This window comes from Bradysia coprophila, unplaced genomic scaffold, assembly GCF_014529535.1.
Source record: "Bradysia coprophila strain Holo2 unplaced genomic scaffold, BU_Bcop_v1 contig_732, whole genome shotgun sequence".
Classification (NCBI taxonomy): Eukaryota; Metazoa; Arthropoda; class Insecta; order Diptera; family Sciaridae; genus Bradysia; species Bradysia coprophila.
Window position 1 is genome coordinate 6,513,082 of NW_023503972.1, and position 18,442 is coordinate 6,531,523.

Here is an 18,442-nt window from a genome sequence, read left to right on the forward strand (position 1 = left end):
TTGCCACTACCTCGCGCGTGAATTTAGCAGCTTCAACCGTATAAACAGTTTAGATTGTATGTGTGGATCAGCTGAAAAACGACTGAATCAAATTCAGACTGAAATTTCACTGCCTCTGACTATAGATGAATCGTTAAAAAAAATTACGAAAGTGTGAAGAAATGCCAAGAAAATCGCTTTCATTTGTTCAAAATACCATACAATAGAATCAACATATAAAAGGGCTGCACCCTACACCGAATAAAACTGTTTGAAATCGCACTTCATTGAACCGACCGTTTTCTCCGGCTAAGCAAACATCATCAGCGATTTTATCTATCGATTTCAGTGTCATATTTTTCCGATTTTTGGGATCGAACGAAACGCTTTTACTTAACATTACATTTTGTAGATTTTTTTTTGTTCGAAAGTCTTTATTTTGTAGATGGTTTTAGTACATTTGTCTTATGTAAAACGTGTCATTCGATCCCAAAAGTCACCAAGTAGTAAAACATTGTTTTAAGTCACTGGGACCAAAAATGTGAATTGATCCAGTCCAGGTGGTCCGATACGCTCTATACTTGAAGTATTTACGAACGTGGTCAAAATTACACTCTTTTGGTCCTACTGACAATCAGGGCCTATTTTAAGGAAATTAAATTTCCAAAAATTCTCAAATTTTTCGATCTCGTCATTTCATCTAGAAACCCAACAGATTGCATCGTAAATGTTGTTTTTACTGCCTTTTTAGTTGTTTTTCATGTCTTTGAGCTTAACTGATTACTTCGGAATGAGATCTAACAGAAAACAAAATCTGGAAAATTTCAGAATTTTTGTGAAATTTTTGGAAATTAAATTCCTTAAAATAGGCCCTGACTGACATACTATTAATATTCAGAAGCACCAAAAAGTCACATTCCGAACAAAAATTGACAAAACTGGGACAAAAAATGCAAATTTAACGTGGGAAAAACCGTTGGTGAGAGAATGTGACGTTTTTAGTTCGGCTGAATATTTATCGTTTCTTCTCCCTTCCGCAATTTTTCTTAACGAATCATAATTTTTATTGATTTTTTCACCAGAAGAAATAGCGATAGATACGCGAACAATAAACGCGTTTTTTCAAATATTGGATCGGCAAAATGCGACTTACGGGAACGTAAGTTGAGGTTGAGGGACAGCGTGAGTCGCACTGTGAAGGTAGTGGTTAGGAAATGCAATACCGGACCGTGTTTTTCAATACCGGTATTAATTTTTAAAAAAATGGAAAAACCCATTCAACAAAGAAAAATTAGCAAAATTTATGAATTTATTGTCAATTCATTTTGAAGGTTCACATGTCTCTTTACTTAGTTACTTAAACTTAACGTGGTTTACACAAAATAAAATCGGCGACTTACAATTATAGTGTAATCTCTCTAATGTTTAATGTCAATATTCTTAGACGCTAAGATGTTAAACTCTAATCTTCCATATAAAAAAACCGGAAAAAACGCTCTAAAAAAAATTCTTGAACGGATTTTGCTACATAAATAGCCGCCAGCAGAAAACGCCCGTTTCGACTCTGTAAAAGTTGGCTTGACCAGCATTCATATGCTCTTGATAAAAGTAGTCCGTGTTTACCTTCATTTTCGAATATGTTCACCTCTTGCCTAATGCTTAATTTCCTCTTACCAAAAAAGTACTCCGTGTGAGAGACAAAATTGAATTTTTTCAATTTTTCTTTGTTTATTTTACAGCTCGCTCTCTCACGGCTCTCTCACGGAGTACTTTTTGTTGAGTGGAGTGGACACTTAATTGTTTTAGCTTTATCGATCGCTGCATCGAGTTCTATCATAGAACATCCATATGAAGGGTTGACTTATCATTTTTCTTTGGTGGCGTTTTTCCGGTATTGGTACCGGTATTAAAACCGGTATTGCATTCTATAGTAGTGGTTTTCATGAATTTTCTTTATTTTACTTGGAAAGCAATGACGAACGACCGTAAAGACGCGATACTATTGATGGATATGTTTCCTTCTATTTCAAAATTTTTTGTTCTCGTTAGTGCACAATAGTGTTGTTTCATGTTTTTTTAAACTCACCAACTCCATTGTTAAAATTTTTAAAAATTTCCTTTATTATAATATCATAGACAAGACAAAAAATTAGGTACAAATAAAAATCGAATTTCCTAAATTATTTTCCATTTTATACAAATATTTTTGCTTTGTTTACTGTGGTAACCTATCCACTAATTTCACAGTTACTGGTGTCTTCGGTACCAAAAGAAATTCAAATTCAGTCTTCAGTTCTCCACAGTAAGTTACATCGAATGCCGAAAAGAGCTGGAAAAAAAGTATTTTTTTAGTTCATCATGGGCACGCGTTAGAAGTTAACACCCTGAGAATCTACAGCTTGGAATAGGATTGAAAGTGACAATTTCAGGAATTATTTGCAGGAACTACATTCCTGATTCTGACGTTAAATGACAAAGAATTGTGAAAACAGTTTTCCTCACCCACCTACAGGTGGGAGAATTCTAGGATTTTAAGCCCTTCTGATTGTTTTTTGACTTCACATGATTGCCTAGCTCCCCACTCTAGTAATTCCGGTATTTGAGAGATTTTGATAGATTTGTTCAGACAAATGTGGGTTTCATTCTGGACTTTTGGGATTATTGAGTGGTAATAACGGGTTGGTATCTACGATCCTAGAACTTCAGGACTTTGAGTGATTTTTCAGATTTTATTGCGTTCTTTCCCAGACCTTTGGGATTATTGACGTGTCAGTGTTTCGGTTCCTAAAATTCCACCACTTCAAATTATTTACTATCTTCCCAGTTCTTAGAACTGAGTTCGAGGACTTCAAATTTTTCAAAGGATTTTCGATGTTTTTTCGGGTTCCTTCTGAACTTTTGAGTTTATTGAGCTGGTGGGAGGTTAGTTCCTAAAATTCCTTCACTCTAAATCGTCCCTCGTATTCCCAGTCCCAGACCTTCAGGATTTTGAGTGATTTTCACATTTTATTGCGTTCTTTTCCAGACTTTTAGGATAATTGAGTTGGTTGGTTGGACTCATTTAGTTCACTATGCTATATGGGAATCGTATGGAGTCTCACGCACAATTGTACAATTTTTGTATTCGGATCGTCGACGTTTCATTTACCTTCGACAGTAGAACCATCAATTCCAATTCAACGAACCGTTTCCCCGGACATGTTCGCTTTCCCGCACCAAATGGCACTACTAACGACGAGCCAACATCCTGTTTTGCTCGTTTGTTTTCCGAATCCATCCAACGTTCCGGATCGAATTTCTTGGCATTCGAAAAATTTGACTCTTCGTTGCATGCTATCATTGTGTGGCACAAGACGACCGACTAAACAAACAGGAAAGAAAAAAATAAGTTCAACGCTGAGTTCAACGCATATGCGGTTAGAGGTATAGGTGACGTACACCGGCTTTCATATCAAAGCCTGACAATGTTGTGTCTTCCTCCAATAGACGTGCCAGACAGAATGCCGTAGGTGTTAGTCTGAAGACTTCTTGTATGCATGCTTTGGTGAAATAGGCTCTCGAGAAATCGTTATCACAGCTAGAAATCTCGTCCCTTATTTGAACCTGAACAGTGGGATCTCTGGTGATGTAGTACAATATGAAGGCCAAAGTATTTGCCAGCTGGAAAGTGAAATCTTCGAATTAATAGTTCCGATGTTAAAATTAGAGAAAGTGTACAGATCTCGATGCGCCACTGTGACGATTGTACTTTCATCACTAGTTCGCCACTCACCGTTTCAATACCAGCAGAAATGAAGTCAATGATGGCCGACTTTTTCTCTCGAATATCCAGATCCTTCTCCTGCATCAGTTTGTAGAACACACATTTTACATCGTCATCGCCACACTCGACCGTTTCATGTGCAATCGTTGTGTCCACAATTTCCGACACAATGCTGCAATCAATTAAAAGGTCCGCAATATAGAAAATTCCATTTCGGAGCGCGTGTGCCATTAGCTTGTACCTACATACTTATAAATAGTCTCCTCGCAGCGTACAAAATTGCGGTACGTTTGCGTTGGAAAGTATTTCCATAGACCGAATCCGTAGTACGAGTCACGTTGCATGGCAAACAATTCCTTGACGGCGGCAGCTAAAATACGAGCCTTCTCTGACGGATTCGTCGACAAAAAGCCCATACGTCTGCCGAGCATCAGAGTGCACACAGCTGTAGAACGAAAACTTTATGATAAAACACGAAATCTACGGAAAACTCAAGGGGCGAACCTTCCAGACCCATCAAATTCGCATAATCCTGGAAGTTCTCTATGATGCAGTCGTTGGAACGTTTCGATTTCAGCATGTCGATGAAATCATCGCAAATTACGTTTAGAGTTGGTAGAATTGCCTGCACTATCCTCGGACTGGTTATGTGAGACGTTGTGAGGCGTCGAAGATTGTGCCACTGTTCACCCTGCCTAAAATTCATTGTTTCTTTATTGTAACGGTTGAGGCGAATGGTCGTAGAGTTTCGACTACTTACTCATTTACAATGCCACCACTTGCATACCGATCTGGACGACTCTGTCGATAATGTGCTACAATTTCGACGGGTGGTCTGAACGGATATTTGCTGGGATATCTCAACACTCTTTCGATATCTTGTCTGACGAACAAGTGAACGATTGGAATGCCACTCGGTGTTACCTCTAAGGCAATTGGCCCGTAACGCTTGTGAAGGTCTGTATAGTGATAATGGTCGGTTAAATTCAAATTTTGTTTTTGAACTCACTCTCGTACCTTCATAAGCTCTGTGGATCTGGGACATTTTGTACTTCCACAGAAATATCCACTTGGTGCCGACGAATGGTATGGAAATCGGTCCGGGTATCGACCAAATGCCACCTTTGTTACTGGTTTTGCTGGCTACGAAGAGATTACGTACCGAAGTGTTTTCTAGTATTTTCAAGAATTTGTAGTGGAAGAACAGGTAAATGAACATTCCGAAGATGATATACAAACAGATGATGGTTATTGACATCGTGCTCAAATGTTTTGTCTGAAAATAGAAATAAACGGCGTGATAAATAAACGTTCCAGCAACAAAAAATTGTTCCGAACATAATTTTGGAATTTCAATAAAAATCTGTAATTTATTCGAGCGCAGATCCAAAGATTACAGTCAAACAATTTCGAGTAGGAACACTTCTGCTACTGCTCGACGGTTTCGCATTTTTTATTTATTTAAATTATAGGTCAGTAAGTTGCAAAAATAAAGAAACTGACCTGCCGAACCGGTTCGTATGAGAGCTATTATTCCGACAAAAAAAAATGTTTTTTTGAGTGCTTGATACAGAGAAAGAGTTTCTAGATCCTACAACTTCAATCCAATTAAATCTACTCAATATACATCAAGGAGTACAACGTTGCGGTAAGTACGCAGGCATATATATGTTAACGTGAATAATGCATGTTCAGTGGATTGTGGAATTAGATGCTGCAATCACAATCTATTTACGTCTAAACATCTGTTATTGTTGAGCTTTTCTTGGATCTAGCGGCGTTGTATTGACGAAAGAAAACGAGGATTTTCGAAAAATTACGAATTATCACATTTTTGTTTTATGTGGGATCTGATACTAGTCCCACAGATTCTGACAGCTGTTATATTAAATGCAATTTTTGAATTTTTTCCAAGTCCAAATTTTTGTCGCACATGTATAACGGGATAAAAACCAAAAAACCATTCAATATCAAGACTGTCAAATTTGTGGATCTAGAAATTATGTAGAATCTGTTGAAAACGAAAATGTGATAATTCGTTAATTTTGTTAAGTGCATGTCAAAACGAACGAAGTAAAAGATTTCGGTTTAATAAGGAAGGATAGTCACTTAATCGGTGCCGTTTCTAAAAGATTGAGTAAAAATAAAAAAGAGTTAAATTGCACCGAAAGTGCTGCTATTTATAATTGTAAAACTGTAAAAAATATTCGTCAAACCCATAAAATCTCGAAAAGCCTAATTAGCTTAATGGGGTGATCCTCGTTCAATAAAATACACGAAATCGTTGAATCAATGCGAAGTTTGTTTTGTTTACAATATCGAAAATTTTCGCAAATTAAAATATTTAAATTATTGATTTGACATTCAGAGCGTGATGTCCTCGAAGCTAAATTAATAGTAGCGACAACCCAGTGGCGAAAATTGATAAGCGAAAATTTCGACTAATACACGATCTGTGGAGCCATAGCACTAACTCCTAGCAGTAACACTGGCTCCTAGCAGTAACACTCGTATGTTAGACGTCAAAATGTGTCCAAATTTTGGTACATATGTATGAATGTGGATGCTGAATAATCAGTACATGCATCAGTATAATCAGTACATGCCCAGACAAAAATTATTAATCAGTTTCAGGCGAACCGTAGATGAAGAAAGTTTTAAATAAAAATGCGTTGAAAAAAGTAGGAGGTTTGATTTAGCTTAATGAAAGAAATGCTAAACCTATTCCGATGCTATCAGCCTCCAAATATTTTCTATGTTAATGCTCGGAGCAGAGGTATGGTGGAACCAGGAAACCATTACTGACCGTACAGAATTTCTGCACATTTTTTCTTCTCGTCAAATTGCAAAAAGTAGAGCGAAATAACACTCATAAAACCCTTACTTTGCATTTTTTTAATCTTTTCATTTGACCACATCATGAGAGTCGTTAGGTTTATCGACACAAAGGAACTGAAATCTTAGAGAGACGTGGAATTTTGCAAAATCAACATTAAAATAACTAATCGCAGAAACGAACATGAATATGATATGATACGCATTCGAAAGAAATCATGCTCGTTAAAATGTTAGAATGTCCTCTAAACAAAACTTAATTTATGTGAACATATTTGAAGTTCAAGTTCGTGTCTACGAATATAAATCATTGCCATTTTTCAACAATGATAAAAATTGTTTATGAGAGGCGATAATTATTTTGGGATTTGCGTTGCAAAGATAAGAAAAGTCGCTGTTTCAAACAATTTATAAAACAATTTCCTATTCCACATAACTGTTCGTTCACTATGAAGCATTTCATCATAGACAAAACAAAATTGATAAAAGATTTCTGTTGTGTGCATGTATTACAAGTTGAACCCGGGCCGAAAGGCAAAAAAATGGTAATCGCGATACCCAGCCACATAGCAGTTGAACGCTCTCTTCTTTTCTCTTAACATTCATTTGACTAAACCAATATTATTTATGAGGCGCACCGGCGCTAACATTATCACAATACAACAAAAAAATTGATTTCGTTCAACATCGACTTCTCGACCATACAGAACGACCGGTCACCAGTCAGAAAATAACAACAAAAATGTTCTTTTTTATAAATCTGGCTACGTTTATATTGGATCCACCTTTGCTGTTATAAGGTGTGGATGGGTCAGTTTCTAAATGAGGCGAAGAATTTACGGAAGGCTCTATCATCATCTGTTATCGACTGTTCCGACAAAAATAAGCGATGAGCTAACGGAGCATGTTGTCTTATAATAACAAAATGTATGTTGAACCGAGTGAAGTAGTAGATTTAGTCACCATATATATAATTGGGGATTTGTTGATTTACGAAAAAGTTCACCTAGAAATTTCCTCGTAGAACTGCTCCGGGAGAATGTCACCTATTTCTCTCTCTTTAAAATCCAATCCAATGCATATTAGGTGACATTCTTCTGGAGCAATTCTACTAGGGTTAAACCTTTTTTTACTCAGACAAGCAGATAGATGATAACAGATGGCGCTATGTCTGGCAGGTTGGTTGCCATCTGTTATCAATTTTCAACAGATAATGTTCAATGAAAGAACTATGTTGTCAGACTAAGTTGAGCAATTTAAGTGAAACACAACACGAAATCCGACCTAAAATTTCTTTTCTTTTTCTTCCACATCGCACCTAAGAAATTTTAGGTCGAATTTGCATTGGTATTTTTTTTTTGTATTACTCACAGTAATTCGACGTCTTTACCGATAGATAGATGGTATAAACGTGCTAGAAGTCATACGGGTTATGTTTACGGACATAAACTCTACTACAGTTTTTTCTCTGTTTTTGTTTTGTGAATTCTTTTTTCTCATGTTAACAAGTTTGCGTTATAATAATTGCAAACGCGCTGTGAAGATTCGTCGACCTTTAAAAATATAACTGAAATCATAAGCATTTTCTATTCGCATATTCGTATAGACACTATTGGTGTTGTATACGGACAGCTAACAGGCAACAAGTACGAATCACAACAACTTGTTACAACTCACTCAACAATATACCTATGTGCCACACCGAAAGAACCAAAGAACATCGTTGTCTAATGTCTATGGTGTTATGGTTGATGATGTAACACCGCAGAAAAGTTTTTTTTTTCTTTTCCTTGTTCGGAATTTTAGACGTTTTCTTGCAGAACATAAAAATTTGCTGCTATTCTCTTAGGTTCGTACGTATGGAATTAGCGTTATTTGAATGTGGCCTAATGAGTCCGTTTATTCGCGGAATTTTTTTTAAAAAGATTATTGACGGTACATATGGTAGCGTACCGGTGCATCTATTAGTGTTCAGTATAGAACTAGTGAAAGAAAGTTGAAGTCTCTTTTGTCATAACATCTTAAAAGTGTACCTTCTCACGTTATATTTTCAATTTGTAGAACACTTACGGCGTGAATTTTATTTGGGTATTAGAGTCATTCTATACATTCTAAGTTACCACTAAGTATATTTTGTTCTTCTGTCAGGTTTCATAGAATAACCATTTAAGTTAGGACTACGCCAATATTACGCTTCGTTACGTTAAGAAACGGACATACGATAATCATAGACTGCAATGCATTCAAAAACGATCGAAGACTGAGGAATGCTCTTTAGATAAATTTGTGATTAAGGAAAGGAAAGGAAAGTGATGGCAGGATGGGAACCAATAAGTAACATTTTCTGTTCGAGTCTCACTATTTTCCTTCTAATAACCTAAATTCAACAAATCAATTTCAGGTAAAAATTTAGGGAGATTAGTTGAAATTGGGTAAATTGTTTTTCTAGAGATTCATTCTGTTTTCTCCAGAGATCACAAAAGTACTAAAATCATTTTGGCGTGACCAATCGTTAAATACAAATTTATGAGAAAAGTGAGCAAATATTTAGGACTCTATTAATCCATCAACAAACTTCGTACTGTCATTGCTGTTTTGACGTAAAGTTCAATTTAATGAGCTGAGAGACCCAAGGTTCTGAAAGAACAGGTTAAGACAACCACGAAGGCGGGTGAAACCAAATTTTAAAAACAGATAGTGTGAGAAATCAACTTGAAGAAATATTTTTCTCGAAAATTCAGAATTTTGTTTTTGTTAAGTTCCATTTTACATATAAACTTCACAGCCGTTGACGCAATTGTTTGTCATCGCCTTCGTGATCAACTCTGAGTTGTCTTAACCTGTTCTTTCAGAACCTTGGAGAGACCCAAGGTTCTGAAAGAACAGGTTAAGACACTCACGAAGGCGGGTGAAATCAAATTTGTTAAATGCACTCATTACATATTGTGTGAAAAATCAACTTGAAAACAAAATATTTTTTTTGGTAAGCTGAAATCGTCATATAAAGTTTCTCAAACCTAGTTGGAGCCACAAGAAAATTTTGATTCGACCACCTGTTCTTTCAGAACCTTGGAGAAACCGACATTTTTTTAAAAATTGTTGTACGATATGCCCTAAAAATTATCGTTTTTTATAAAGTGGCATACAGCTGCTGTAACGTTTTGAGCAACCAAAAAAAAACTTTTCATACCTAGGACCAGAGAAGTCCGACTTCGTCGCACTTTTTCTCCGTCCAATATGAAAAATACTATTCGTACCACGCCTTCGGTTCTGTCTGGAAACCTCTCACACGCTAAAAAAGACCTTTAGTCCTAGGTACGAAATGTACTATTTCGCTCAGATTTAAATTTTATTAAAAAATGTCGAAAATTTGAAGATTTTTGTTTTGAAGGACTAGACTTTGAGGACCGCTGTAAAGTAAAGGAACATTTTTGATGAACATCGTAGAACAATTTTTTTGGCCAGAGTGTAAAGAGTTGCATCGATTAAAAATTGAAAAACACAAAAGAAACGGTCACGTCACACTGTCGTTAATGATTTTGCAGTAATATCGTACGTAAATCTCGAAGTCCTGACGTTAAGAAAATTTTGTCTTGAATAAAACAGAGTCAAAGGTTGTACTTTATCGACAGTGTCACGCGATGATTTTTAACCCGAAAATATTGTCTTTTATCAAAATTCATTGAGTTCGGCGAACATTGTTCTTATCAAATGGTGTATACTAATCCGACGGAACCACACAACAACTTTCGTCGATCGCACAACATGATGATAATTAAAATTTTGTCGCTTGGTAATAGAAACTGTGTGAAAACGAAATCTTTTATCAATTTTTTTTTTGGTTTCGTTTCAAAGCGGTTTGATATATATTTAAACATTTGGCCCGGCGACTTGCAGTGCGAAATGATTTTATTTTTTAATAACCGTCAGCCTGTCAGGCATTTTATTCGTTAATTGTTTAGAGAAATAAAATTTGAAAAAATAAAATAAAATCTAATTTTAAAAACAACAGAAATAAAAATGTTTTACTTTTGTTTATCCATTCAATTTGTGTGCACACTCACAACAATTTATTGCTACGTTCATTCAACTAGAGAAAGAGATGTTCAACTATCCACAGAGTTGTTGTTTTCGTTGTTGTTATAATTTTTCCAATCACACAATAAAAACAAAACAAAAAGTAACACTACGGTGACACCGCCACTATCAATTCCAATAAACAGCTAGCGAACCACAAAACAAACCATCAACTGAAACCGGCCGAGACACAGAAGCTACTAATAGAATAACGACCCGATATGTTTTCAAGCACTGCGCCTCTTGCCCGCTATTGATGATGGTTCTAATGAATCTGTGTATGTGATGATGAAGAAGATCATCAACAGTTTGTTCTTTTCTTTGACTTTTGCTTTCGTATAGACAAACGCGTATATCTAACAGTCAGTGGTACAAATAACTCACAGGCGATTATATAATGGAAATTCGATTCGATCAATCTTGATGGTAATGTTAATAGAGTGTACTATTTCGAATCGTCATAATTCGGGTATGTAGGGTATGTAGTTATGTAGACAACCATCGACATTTTCTGCCAAACGTTCTACATTCAAGGAGAGTGAAATGGTTTGTTTCGTGGATTAGTACAATTTTTACGGATTGCAAACTAGCACTTCACTTAACGAAACTGAAGGTGAAGTGCGTTCAACATCCCCCCTAATGACAAAAATATCTATTCAGATTTTACTTATTCTTTAAAGACGACGTTGACAGCTCTGTTCCTAACATGAACATAAGAAATATTCGGAGGCTTTTGCAATCTAAACTGGCCTTTTCTTTCGTAAAGAGTCATGATTTCGCAAACCTGTTTGAAAATTTGGAGGCTTTTTGACGTTGGCAAAATTAGTGTTCGTGCTAGGAGGAGTGTTCCAATGTTCCCAACTTAATGAAGAAAAAAAACAGCTCGTGTTGGCTCTAAGTAGTGGGCCGGTCAATAATTATTTTCGTTTGCAGTTGTCTTTAGAATTTTTGTTGTTGTACGTATTTCATGTACTGATAACAAATTATTTTTATTGATGCAGCGTTGTATATACACATGTCACGTCCTCGCGATAAAGCTTTGTCAACCGAATATGTATAATACAACATCATGAGCAATTTTAACGAGAGTTTTAATTAGAATGTCATTTACTGTTTTTCCAAAAAGTGATAAGGCTAAATCGGGCAATATGTCTCGATTTTTGGGATCACTGATTTTGTTGATTTCGTGCAATTGTGATAATGAATTGATGGGAAAATATTGCGAATCAGCTGAATATTTGGATTTTTATTAAATATGTAGAACGAACTTTGGCTCGACTGGATTGTGGATTTTTCAATCATGAAATCATTTCCTCGATACACATTTTGATTGTGTGTCGATTCTGTTGATTCTAAAGTCTATGCATTGGTCTAGGTCAAAACTGTTTAATTTTATCAGCAAAGACCATTGGTCGTACAGTAAAAACGAATTTTGACTGACCAAAAACAACTTAAAACAACTTACACATGAGATATTGAAAAAGCTAGTTTTGGTCCTAGTTTTCATTGATAGAAACATTTCTGCCATTTCTAACTTCATTTGACAGTTACGACAGATTTTCCAAAAATCGTTTTCAATGTCACGTGGTTGGCACATGGGTCATATACGTAAACAAATTCTTTCGTTAAAACTTCAAACTCTCTGTGGATGACGATTGACATTTTCAACGACCTCGGCCAACAACCAAATGTCGGTTCAATCTCAAGAGCATCGGGCCGATTCAAAACAGGTGGAACATCATTTTGTCCAAAAACTTCAAATTTAGCCGATATAATTTTGGGTCATTTTGACTCTGCCGCTATTATCCGTAGAGTGTGTGGTGTTCGTATTGAGGCTATTTACTCCACTCTACCTCCAAGCATTAACACTAAAATGTGAGATGTCAAATTTGAAGTATGTTCTAGTGCTTGGCTCAGTGCTATGCTTATACGATTACAGTACACAACAAACATTTTCTATTCTACAGGGTATCTCCCCCCTATTTTTGAGTCATCGAATTTTGATCAATTAGCAATTAAATCAAAGTTTATTTTAGCATCAGCGCCCTATGCACCTTTTGGTAAGCCAGTCTGGCCTTAGCAAAGCCCTAATCTGTACATTCATAGTTCATACAGACTGAGCAATTTAAAAATGGGTTCATCATCAGTTACGTATTATAAACTGCGCGTAAATGCAGCGTAAATAGTATCAAATGTATCAAAGCCCATTTGTTCAAGAATTTCTTTTATTCTGTTCTGTATTATATCACCACCATGTATAGGAAACATAAATAAAAATAACAAAAGAGAGAAGAAAAAAACCTACTCAACAATAAGCCAATAAAACTCTGAATTAAAATCATTTTGTGAAAATATAAATCATAATTAAGTTAACTGAGCAATGATCTTTCTCCGTTTTTTTCAAGTGCAATGCCTTTTGCTATAACCACAAACCACACTCACTTTCAAAATCATTTACAATATTGTCATCGCTGTGTATATAAAGCCTGTTAATATAGTGCTGCAACACGGCGTTGCACAAACTATAATGAGAATCTTGTATCACTTTCGTGGCGGGCAAATTTTCCCTATAACAAAAATTTCTCCATATCATCATATCATAGCGATAGTCATCACAAGTTTGTGATGCTGGGAATTCTTTACTTACTAATATGCAAATGCATAGGCTTGACCAACGCACTTCAAGCATGAAAGGTAATCTACTTAGGTTACTGTAATAGCTGTAATATGACAGTGTGTCACACAACTGTAAAACACTGTTAAAAACCATATCATACAAAATATTACACTATTTGACAGCTGTCGACTATGATCAGTTTTGACAAAAAAAAAATTCAAAAAACTTATCAAGATCTTTATAGTATAGCGCATTACGGTATGTCATTCTTTCACTACAAACTCTTACCATTTCTACAATGCGTGCAATGAACGTAGTATATTTACATCCACATCCAAAGTATCAATTTGTAAACAATGCTCCAGCATCAGCTTCCTCTTCTGGTATGACACACAAACGATTTTCACTGTAAATTTATCACGACATCGTTTATTGGAAGAGGAAGTTATTTCGGAAATAAACGTACAATGTGTGTGTGTGTGTGTGTTGTGTACACTTCTGGGGGTTGTACTGATGCTTCAAATTGTAATCATTAACCGATTCATCGATTTGTCGGAAGTGATTTTAAAATTGTAAGTCTGAAGAAGTAATTAGAAGTGACTTTGAGAGTCACCTACAGCCTAACAGAGAACTCTGTTTTTCGTGTGACGAGAGGACGAGGACAAATGACACGAAAAATCGAACTTTCAACTCTTGACAATGCAGCAGCATTTCAAAATCCATCGCTAAAAGCTTGAGACAATGAGCGTAGATAACATTGCTGTTGAAATCAAATTCACCACGAACAGCGCGAACAGCCAATCATTCTTTTTTTTTTACAGTGTAGCCATAACCATAATTTGTAAATAGCTTTCGGTATCGTGAGCTTTTATCAATGTTATGAACACATTGGAATAAGAGCCATCTGCGCAAAAACTATTGAACTCTTTCTGTTGTTTCAAGATTCAACGGATTCAATCGTTGTTCATTTGGAAAGACTTGGGTTTTTGACTTTCAAAGGCCACTTGTCCGCGATCAGAGGGTCAAATCTACCGTACAACGCATAAAAACCTTTGAGAGAGAATATATTTTCTCTCACAAATTCGCCTCGCTAAGGTTAAGCGTTGCAGGGAAGAAATAGTTATTTACATAACTCGAGGAAATAGTTATTTGCATCACTTGGTCTGAAACCACGAAATTACGAAAATATGAATTCACACACATACTGTGATTATGCAGTATCTGCCGTGGCTGGAAACACGATCAATTTTGCGTTGATGGGATCGACAATTATAATGTGTTTGCCATTGTTTAGCCTGTGGTGAATATCTGGTCACAATAAAAAAACTCAACATAATTGCCAATCCCATCAACACAAAATCGTTCGTGCGTTTTCGGCCACAGCTGGCAAATGGTTAATCACAACCGAAAAGGATGGATGTCTCTTGTTAAACTCCCTTTCGTTCACATTTTTATTTGCTTTTCAATCGTTAAACCTGACATTTGAACCGTTCAAATTTGAACCCTGTCGACTCCCAGTGGCTTCACACACTTCAAAGGCTGATATTCGGTACGGCACTTTGTTGAAGAACAATTTCTCTCACTTTTCGCTTCAAATTTTTTCCAGATGGTGTCTTTGGAATTGACTTGACGAAATAGATGCCGCCGGCCAATTTATTTCGTTGAAAGAAGTAATCTGAATTTATTAAAAAATGTGAGAAAATACTGGCGTTTTGAAATACTTCTTGCCTACCACTGATCAGTTTATCGATTTCATCGGCTGTGATATTCGAATTTTTAGCTCGTACTACTGCAACAGCTGGCGCTTCCATTCCATCGCAATCGGGAGAACTAAATGCACAGACAGCTGAAATCTGTGGAGATTGGAGTAGTACTCCTTCGATTTCTGCCAGCGAAATTACGTAAGCTTGATACTTGAAGGTATCCCCCTTTCGATCGATAACAAATAAATCACCATCGTCGTCAAAATAGCCAATATCTCCCGTTAAGAAGAATCCTTCTTCATCAAATGATTTCTTCGTTAACAATTCGTCTTGATAATATCCCGGCGACATTGACATAGACTTGATGCAAATTTCGCCTCGTTCATTAACACCAAGTTTTTCTCCATTTTCGTCAACAATTTTCGCAATATTTCCTCGTTTCAATTGGCCGACTGACCCTTTACTGAATTGGGGTACTTCAATCGAAACCGTTCCGCCCAATTCGGTCAAACCATATCGATTGCTTACCGTTCCATTCGGTAGCAGGTCGTCCATCATTTTGCCAAGTTCATATGGAAGCTTGTAACCGCCAAGAATTATATTCTCAATACTGGAAAGATTGGCCGATTTGATTGATTCGGAATGAATCAAATGTTTCAAAAAGTATGGCGATCCCATCAACCTGGACACATTAAACTTTTCGATAATTTCGAAAATGCGAGCCGGACAAAATATCTCTGCGCTAAATACTCGAGTCACGCCTGTAGTGGTTCCGGATAGTAAAAATATCAGTGATCTGAACCACTGAAATGAGTAAAAATTTAGCCAAGTGCGGTTTGACTCTGGCTTCCAATCGTAAGTGGCGGCGATGGCATTGAGCAGCATTGTGTGTGAAATGGAAATACCTAAAATGGTAAAATGTGTTCTTGAACTTAAATCGAGTTGATGGCATTTGTGTGAGGCAAAATTGCATATACAATTGCTCGCCTCGCTCGTTTCAGCAATCTCACATCTAGTGCGCAAAACAACTCAATTTGCTAACTAGTTAGCAAAATAGCTATCTGAAACTTGAAGAGACTTTTGCGTCTGTGGATGTTCTCATTATGTGTCAAAATGATTGGGTCTTGCGCACACGATATGTTTTGATTATAGATCACTTTTGTCAATCAGAATTTTGTGTCACCTTTTGATGGAGCTGTGGTTCCAGACGAACAGTATATTGCTGCCAAATCATTTACATCATCCACCGGAACTGGTCTATAAACATTATTTGAAGAATAGTACATTACATGCTAGTTGGGACATTTTTATTTTGACGAGTGGAAGGTTTGTCGCCCGAGCCGAAGGCAAGGGCTATAATCCCACAAGTCAAAATAAAAACTTGTAAGATTATAGCCCTTGCCTTCGGCTCGGGCTACAAACCTCCCACTCGTCAAAATAAAAATTTCCCAACTAGCATGTATAATGTTTTACTCGTGAAGGCCCCGGGAAACGAGTTTTAACGTTAGTGTCCGTAAAGGAAAACGAGTTTCCCAGGGGTATAGCGAGTAAATTTATTTTTAGTTAAAATAGAGAGCAGTCCCCCGTCGATACACTTACATTATATCTGTTTCGTCGTCAACTTCAGCGAGTAAATGTTCGACATCTTCTGAGTCACCTTTTTGCCCACCGAATGTAAAAATTTTCGCTCGATGTTTCAGTTCAGCTAAACTTTCCAAAACGGCATCGTAAGCACTTATATCGCAAAAAATGACCTTCGGTTTGATTTTTTGGAATTTCTGACCGAACTCAAATTTCGTGTAAAGTATATCGATTGGATAAACGGTGCAGCCGAGAGCGAATGAAGCAAAAACAATTGGTGCCAGGTGATCGTGATTCATCGCAACAATTCCAAATATTTGTTTTGTAGCAAGGTTACGGGCTTGAAGATTCTTCACCACTCGAATTGTTCGCATTCGAATGTCGTCAAATGATAATGACATACCAGTGGAAGCATTGATCTGAAAGTTTTAGTTAAATCACGCTGTAGATTGTGGGTTGATAGACTATGAACAAGGGAACTTTAATCACTCCGTTTTGCACTCCTATCTGAATCTCTAGAGGAATGCTAAAAGAAGTGAAAGACACAAGTGCATTTGGGAGTGGTACAGGTACATACATTACATACACATATTTTGTCAAGACATTCAGGGTGATGGAGTGGAGGCGGTGTTCAAGAAAATATGACAGTTTTAAGAAGTCCTTTTTTACCCTTTGTGCCTGACGAAGGGGTGTTAAAAATTCATTAAAATAGTCTGACGCACAGCTTCTAGCATGAGCACTGTATTGACGAGTGTCTTAGCATTGTTTGTATGTTGAGTTAACATACAACGAAAACAAGCCATCTATCTGTACAATAGAAACGCAATGCCCACCGTGATGCTACGATGCTGTGCCTGACGTCATTTTTGTGCAGCCATTCCGGAGTAAAAAGTGTTGTGAAATTACCTGAGCGATTTTTGATCCTCCCGAAAGCAATGATTTGAGTATGACACTGGCAATCGACACGTTTCGATCACATGATGGTAGGTCACTACCTTTCCAAAGTTTATTTTTTTCATCGTATGTTGTGCTCCACATTTTCGACGTGTTTAAATATGATATTTTTTCATAACTGAAGAGACGCATTGTTTTGAATATATACGTAAGTCTTCGAATCCTATTCACCAGTGATCTATTTAGCAAATTAATCAATAGGAAATATGGCAGAAATTATTCGTACTCAGTTGCGCGAATAGTCGATATTACATTATTCGGCATAATCTACATGGTTGTTTGAAAAAAAAAGTGGCACTTGGCACAGCTAGTAGCAGTGCTGTGCACTTGGGAAACAGGAGTTCTTGAACCTCGAAACTCGAGGGGTGTAATGAACTTTGTACTGTTTATATATTCTGACAATGCCCACCGCTGACCAATGGCGATTCGCTTGACGAATGAATAATGAGGGAACAAATTCCTTACTCTTTTAGGGGTCAATCGATAAAATGTCTCCTCTTCTCTTCATGGCATCACGCATAATACAATAATTAGCTATTCGTACCCACGGACGCATATATACTATCATCACTTTTTAAATACAATACGGAAGGCTGTTATAAAACACACTTGCCCGTCTGGTTATAGTCGATGTATTTTTATATGACCTTGTAACGAATAAAATAGATTTGGTTTTGGATCGTCTGTGTTTTAGTTAGCTTAGTTTCACCTGTGCATAAACTTCTAACGAAAATGAAGCAACTATGTATTGATTGTTTCAGGTGCTGTCGTCAAATGTTCTGTGAAGTTAGTGGTTAATGTTACCGACTTAAATATTTCTTACAAAAAAAAATATAAGAAAGTGGTCATCAGCAGCTCAAAACTGCCTGGTGAACTCGTAGACATCAAACTCACTTACATTCTCACACTTTTCGTACATTTGTCAGAAATTGT

The 18,442-nt window shown here is 36.6% G+C and overlaps 2 protein-coding genes and 1 long non-coding RNA gene across 5 annotated transcripts; 1 reads left to right on the forward strand and 2 right to left on the reverse strand.

The window, feature by feature from the left end:
• Nucleotides 1–2,080: 2,080 nt before the first annotated feature.
• On the reverse strand, nt 2,081–10,976 carry LOC119084419 (ecdysone 20-monooxygenase). 3 transcript variants are annotated; one of them, XM_037194393.1, is made up of 10 exons: nt 10,739–10,969; nt 10,607–10,667; nt 4,760–5,018; nt 4,503–4,701; nt 4,247–4,437; nt 3,992–4,187; nt 3,752–3,914; nt 3,418–3,639; nt 3,128–3,340; nt 2,081–2,308 (listed from the first exon to the last, which is right to left on the reverse strand). In XM_037194393.1, exons 3-10 carry the CDS (start codon nt 4,998–5,000, stop codon nt 2,195–2,197), a joined length of 1,539 nt encoding a protein of 512 aa, XP_037050288.1. In that variant the 5' UTR covers nt 5,001–5,018; nt 10,607–10,667; nt 10,739–10,969; the 3' UTR covers nt 2,081–2,194. The 3 variants fall into 3 exon arrangements, with proteins under 3 accessions (XP_037050288.1, XP_037050289.1, XP_037050290.1); XM_037194394.1 differs by lacking the exon at nt 2,081–2,308 and adding exons at nt 2,659–2,732; nt 3,029–3,053 and having other exon boundaries at nt 10,607–10,976; XM_037194395.1 differs by lacking the exon at nt 2,081–2,308 and adding an exon at nt 2,850–3,053 and having other exon boundaries at nt 10,607–10,974.
• On the forward strand, nt 3,541–8,569 carry LOC119084420. The gene is made up of 3 exons (XR_005089058.1): nt 3,541–3,674; nt 6,223–6,224; nt 8,553–8,569. It is a non-coding gene; the product is annotated as an uncharacterized LOC119084420 (long non-coding RNA).
• Nucleotides 10,977–14,698: 3,722 nt separating the features above from the next.
• On the reverse strand, nt 14,699–17,639 carry LOC119084421 (4-coumarate--CoA ligase-like 7). The gene is made up of 5 exons (XM_037194396.1): nt 17,462–17,639; nt 16,574–16,974; nt 16,158–16,231; nt 15,004–15,879; nt 14,699–14,946 (listed from the first exon to the last, which is right to left on the reverse strand). The coding sequence occupies exons 1-5, from the start codon at nt 17,591–17,593 to the stop codon at nt 14,804–14,806; spliced, it is 1,626 nt and encodes a 541-aa protein (XP_037050291.1). The 5' UTR covers nt 17,594–17,639; the 3' UTR covers nt 14,699–14,803.
• Between the last annotated feature and the right edge of the window lie 803 nt (nt 17,640–18,442).

Excerpts from the sequence above, each read along its gene's own strand:
- LOC119084419 (XM_037194393.1), bottom strand. The coding sequence starts at position 5,000 with ATGTCAATAACCATCATCTGTTTGTATATCATCTTCGGAATGTTCATT. Across the intron at positions 4,702-4,759 it reads GATCCACAGAGCTTATGAAG|ACCTTCACAAGCGTTACGGG; the intron begins GTACGAGAGTGA and ends ATCACTATACAG. Across the intron at positions 4,188-4,246 it reads GAATTTGATGGGTCTGGAAG|CTGTGTGCACTCTGATGCTC; the intron begins GTTCGCCCCTTG and ends TTCGTTCTACAG.
- LOC119084421 (XM_037194396.1), bottom strand. The coding sequence starts at position 17,593 with ATGTGGAGCACAACATACGATGAAAAAAATAAACTTTGGAAAGGTAGT. Across the intron at positions 16,975-17,461 it reads GAGGATCAAAAATCGCTCAG|ATCAATGCTTCCACTGGTAT; the intron begins GTAATTTCACAA and ends TAAAACTTTCAG. Across the intron at positions 16,232-16,573 it reads GACGACGAAACAGATATAAT|ACCAGTTCCGGTGGATGATG; the intron begins GTAAGTGTATCG and ends TAATGTTTATAG.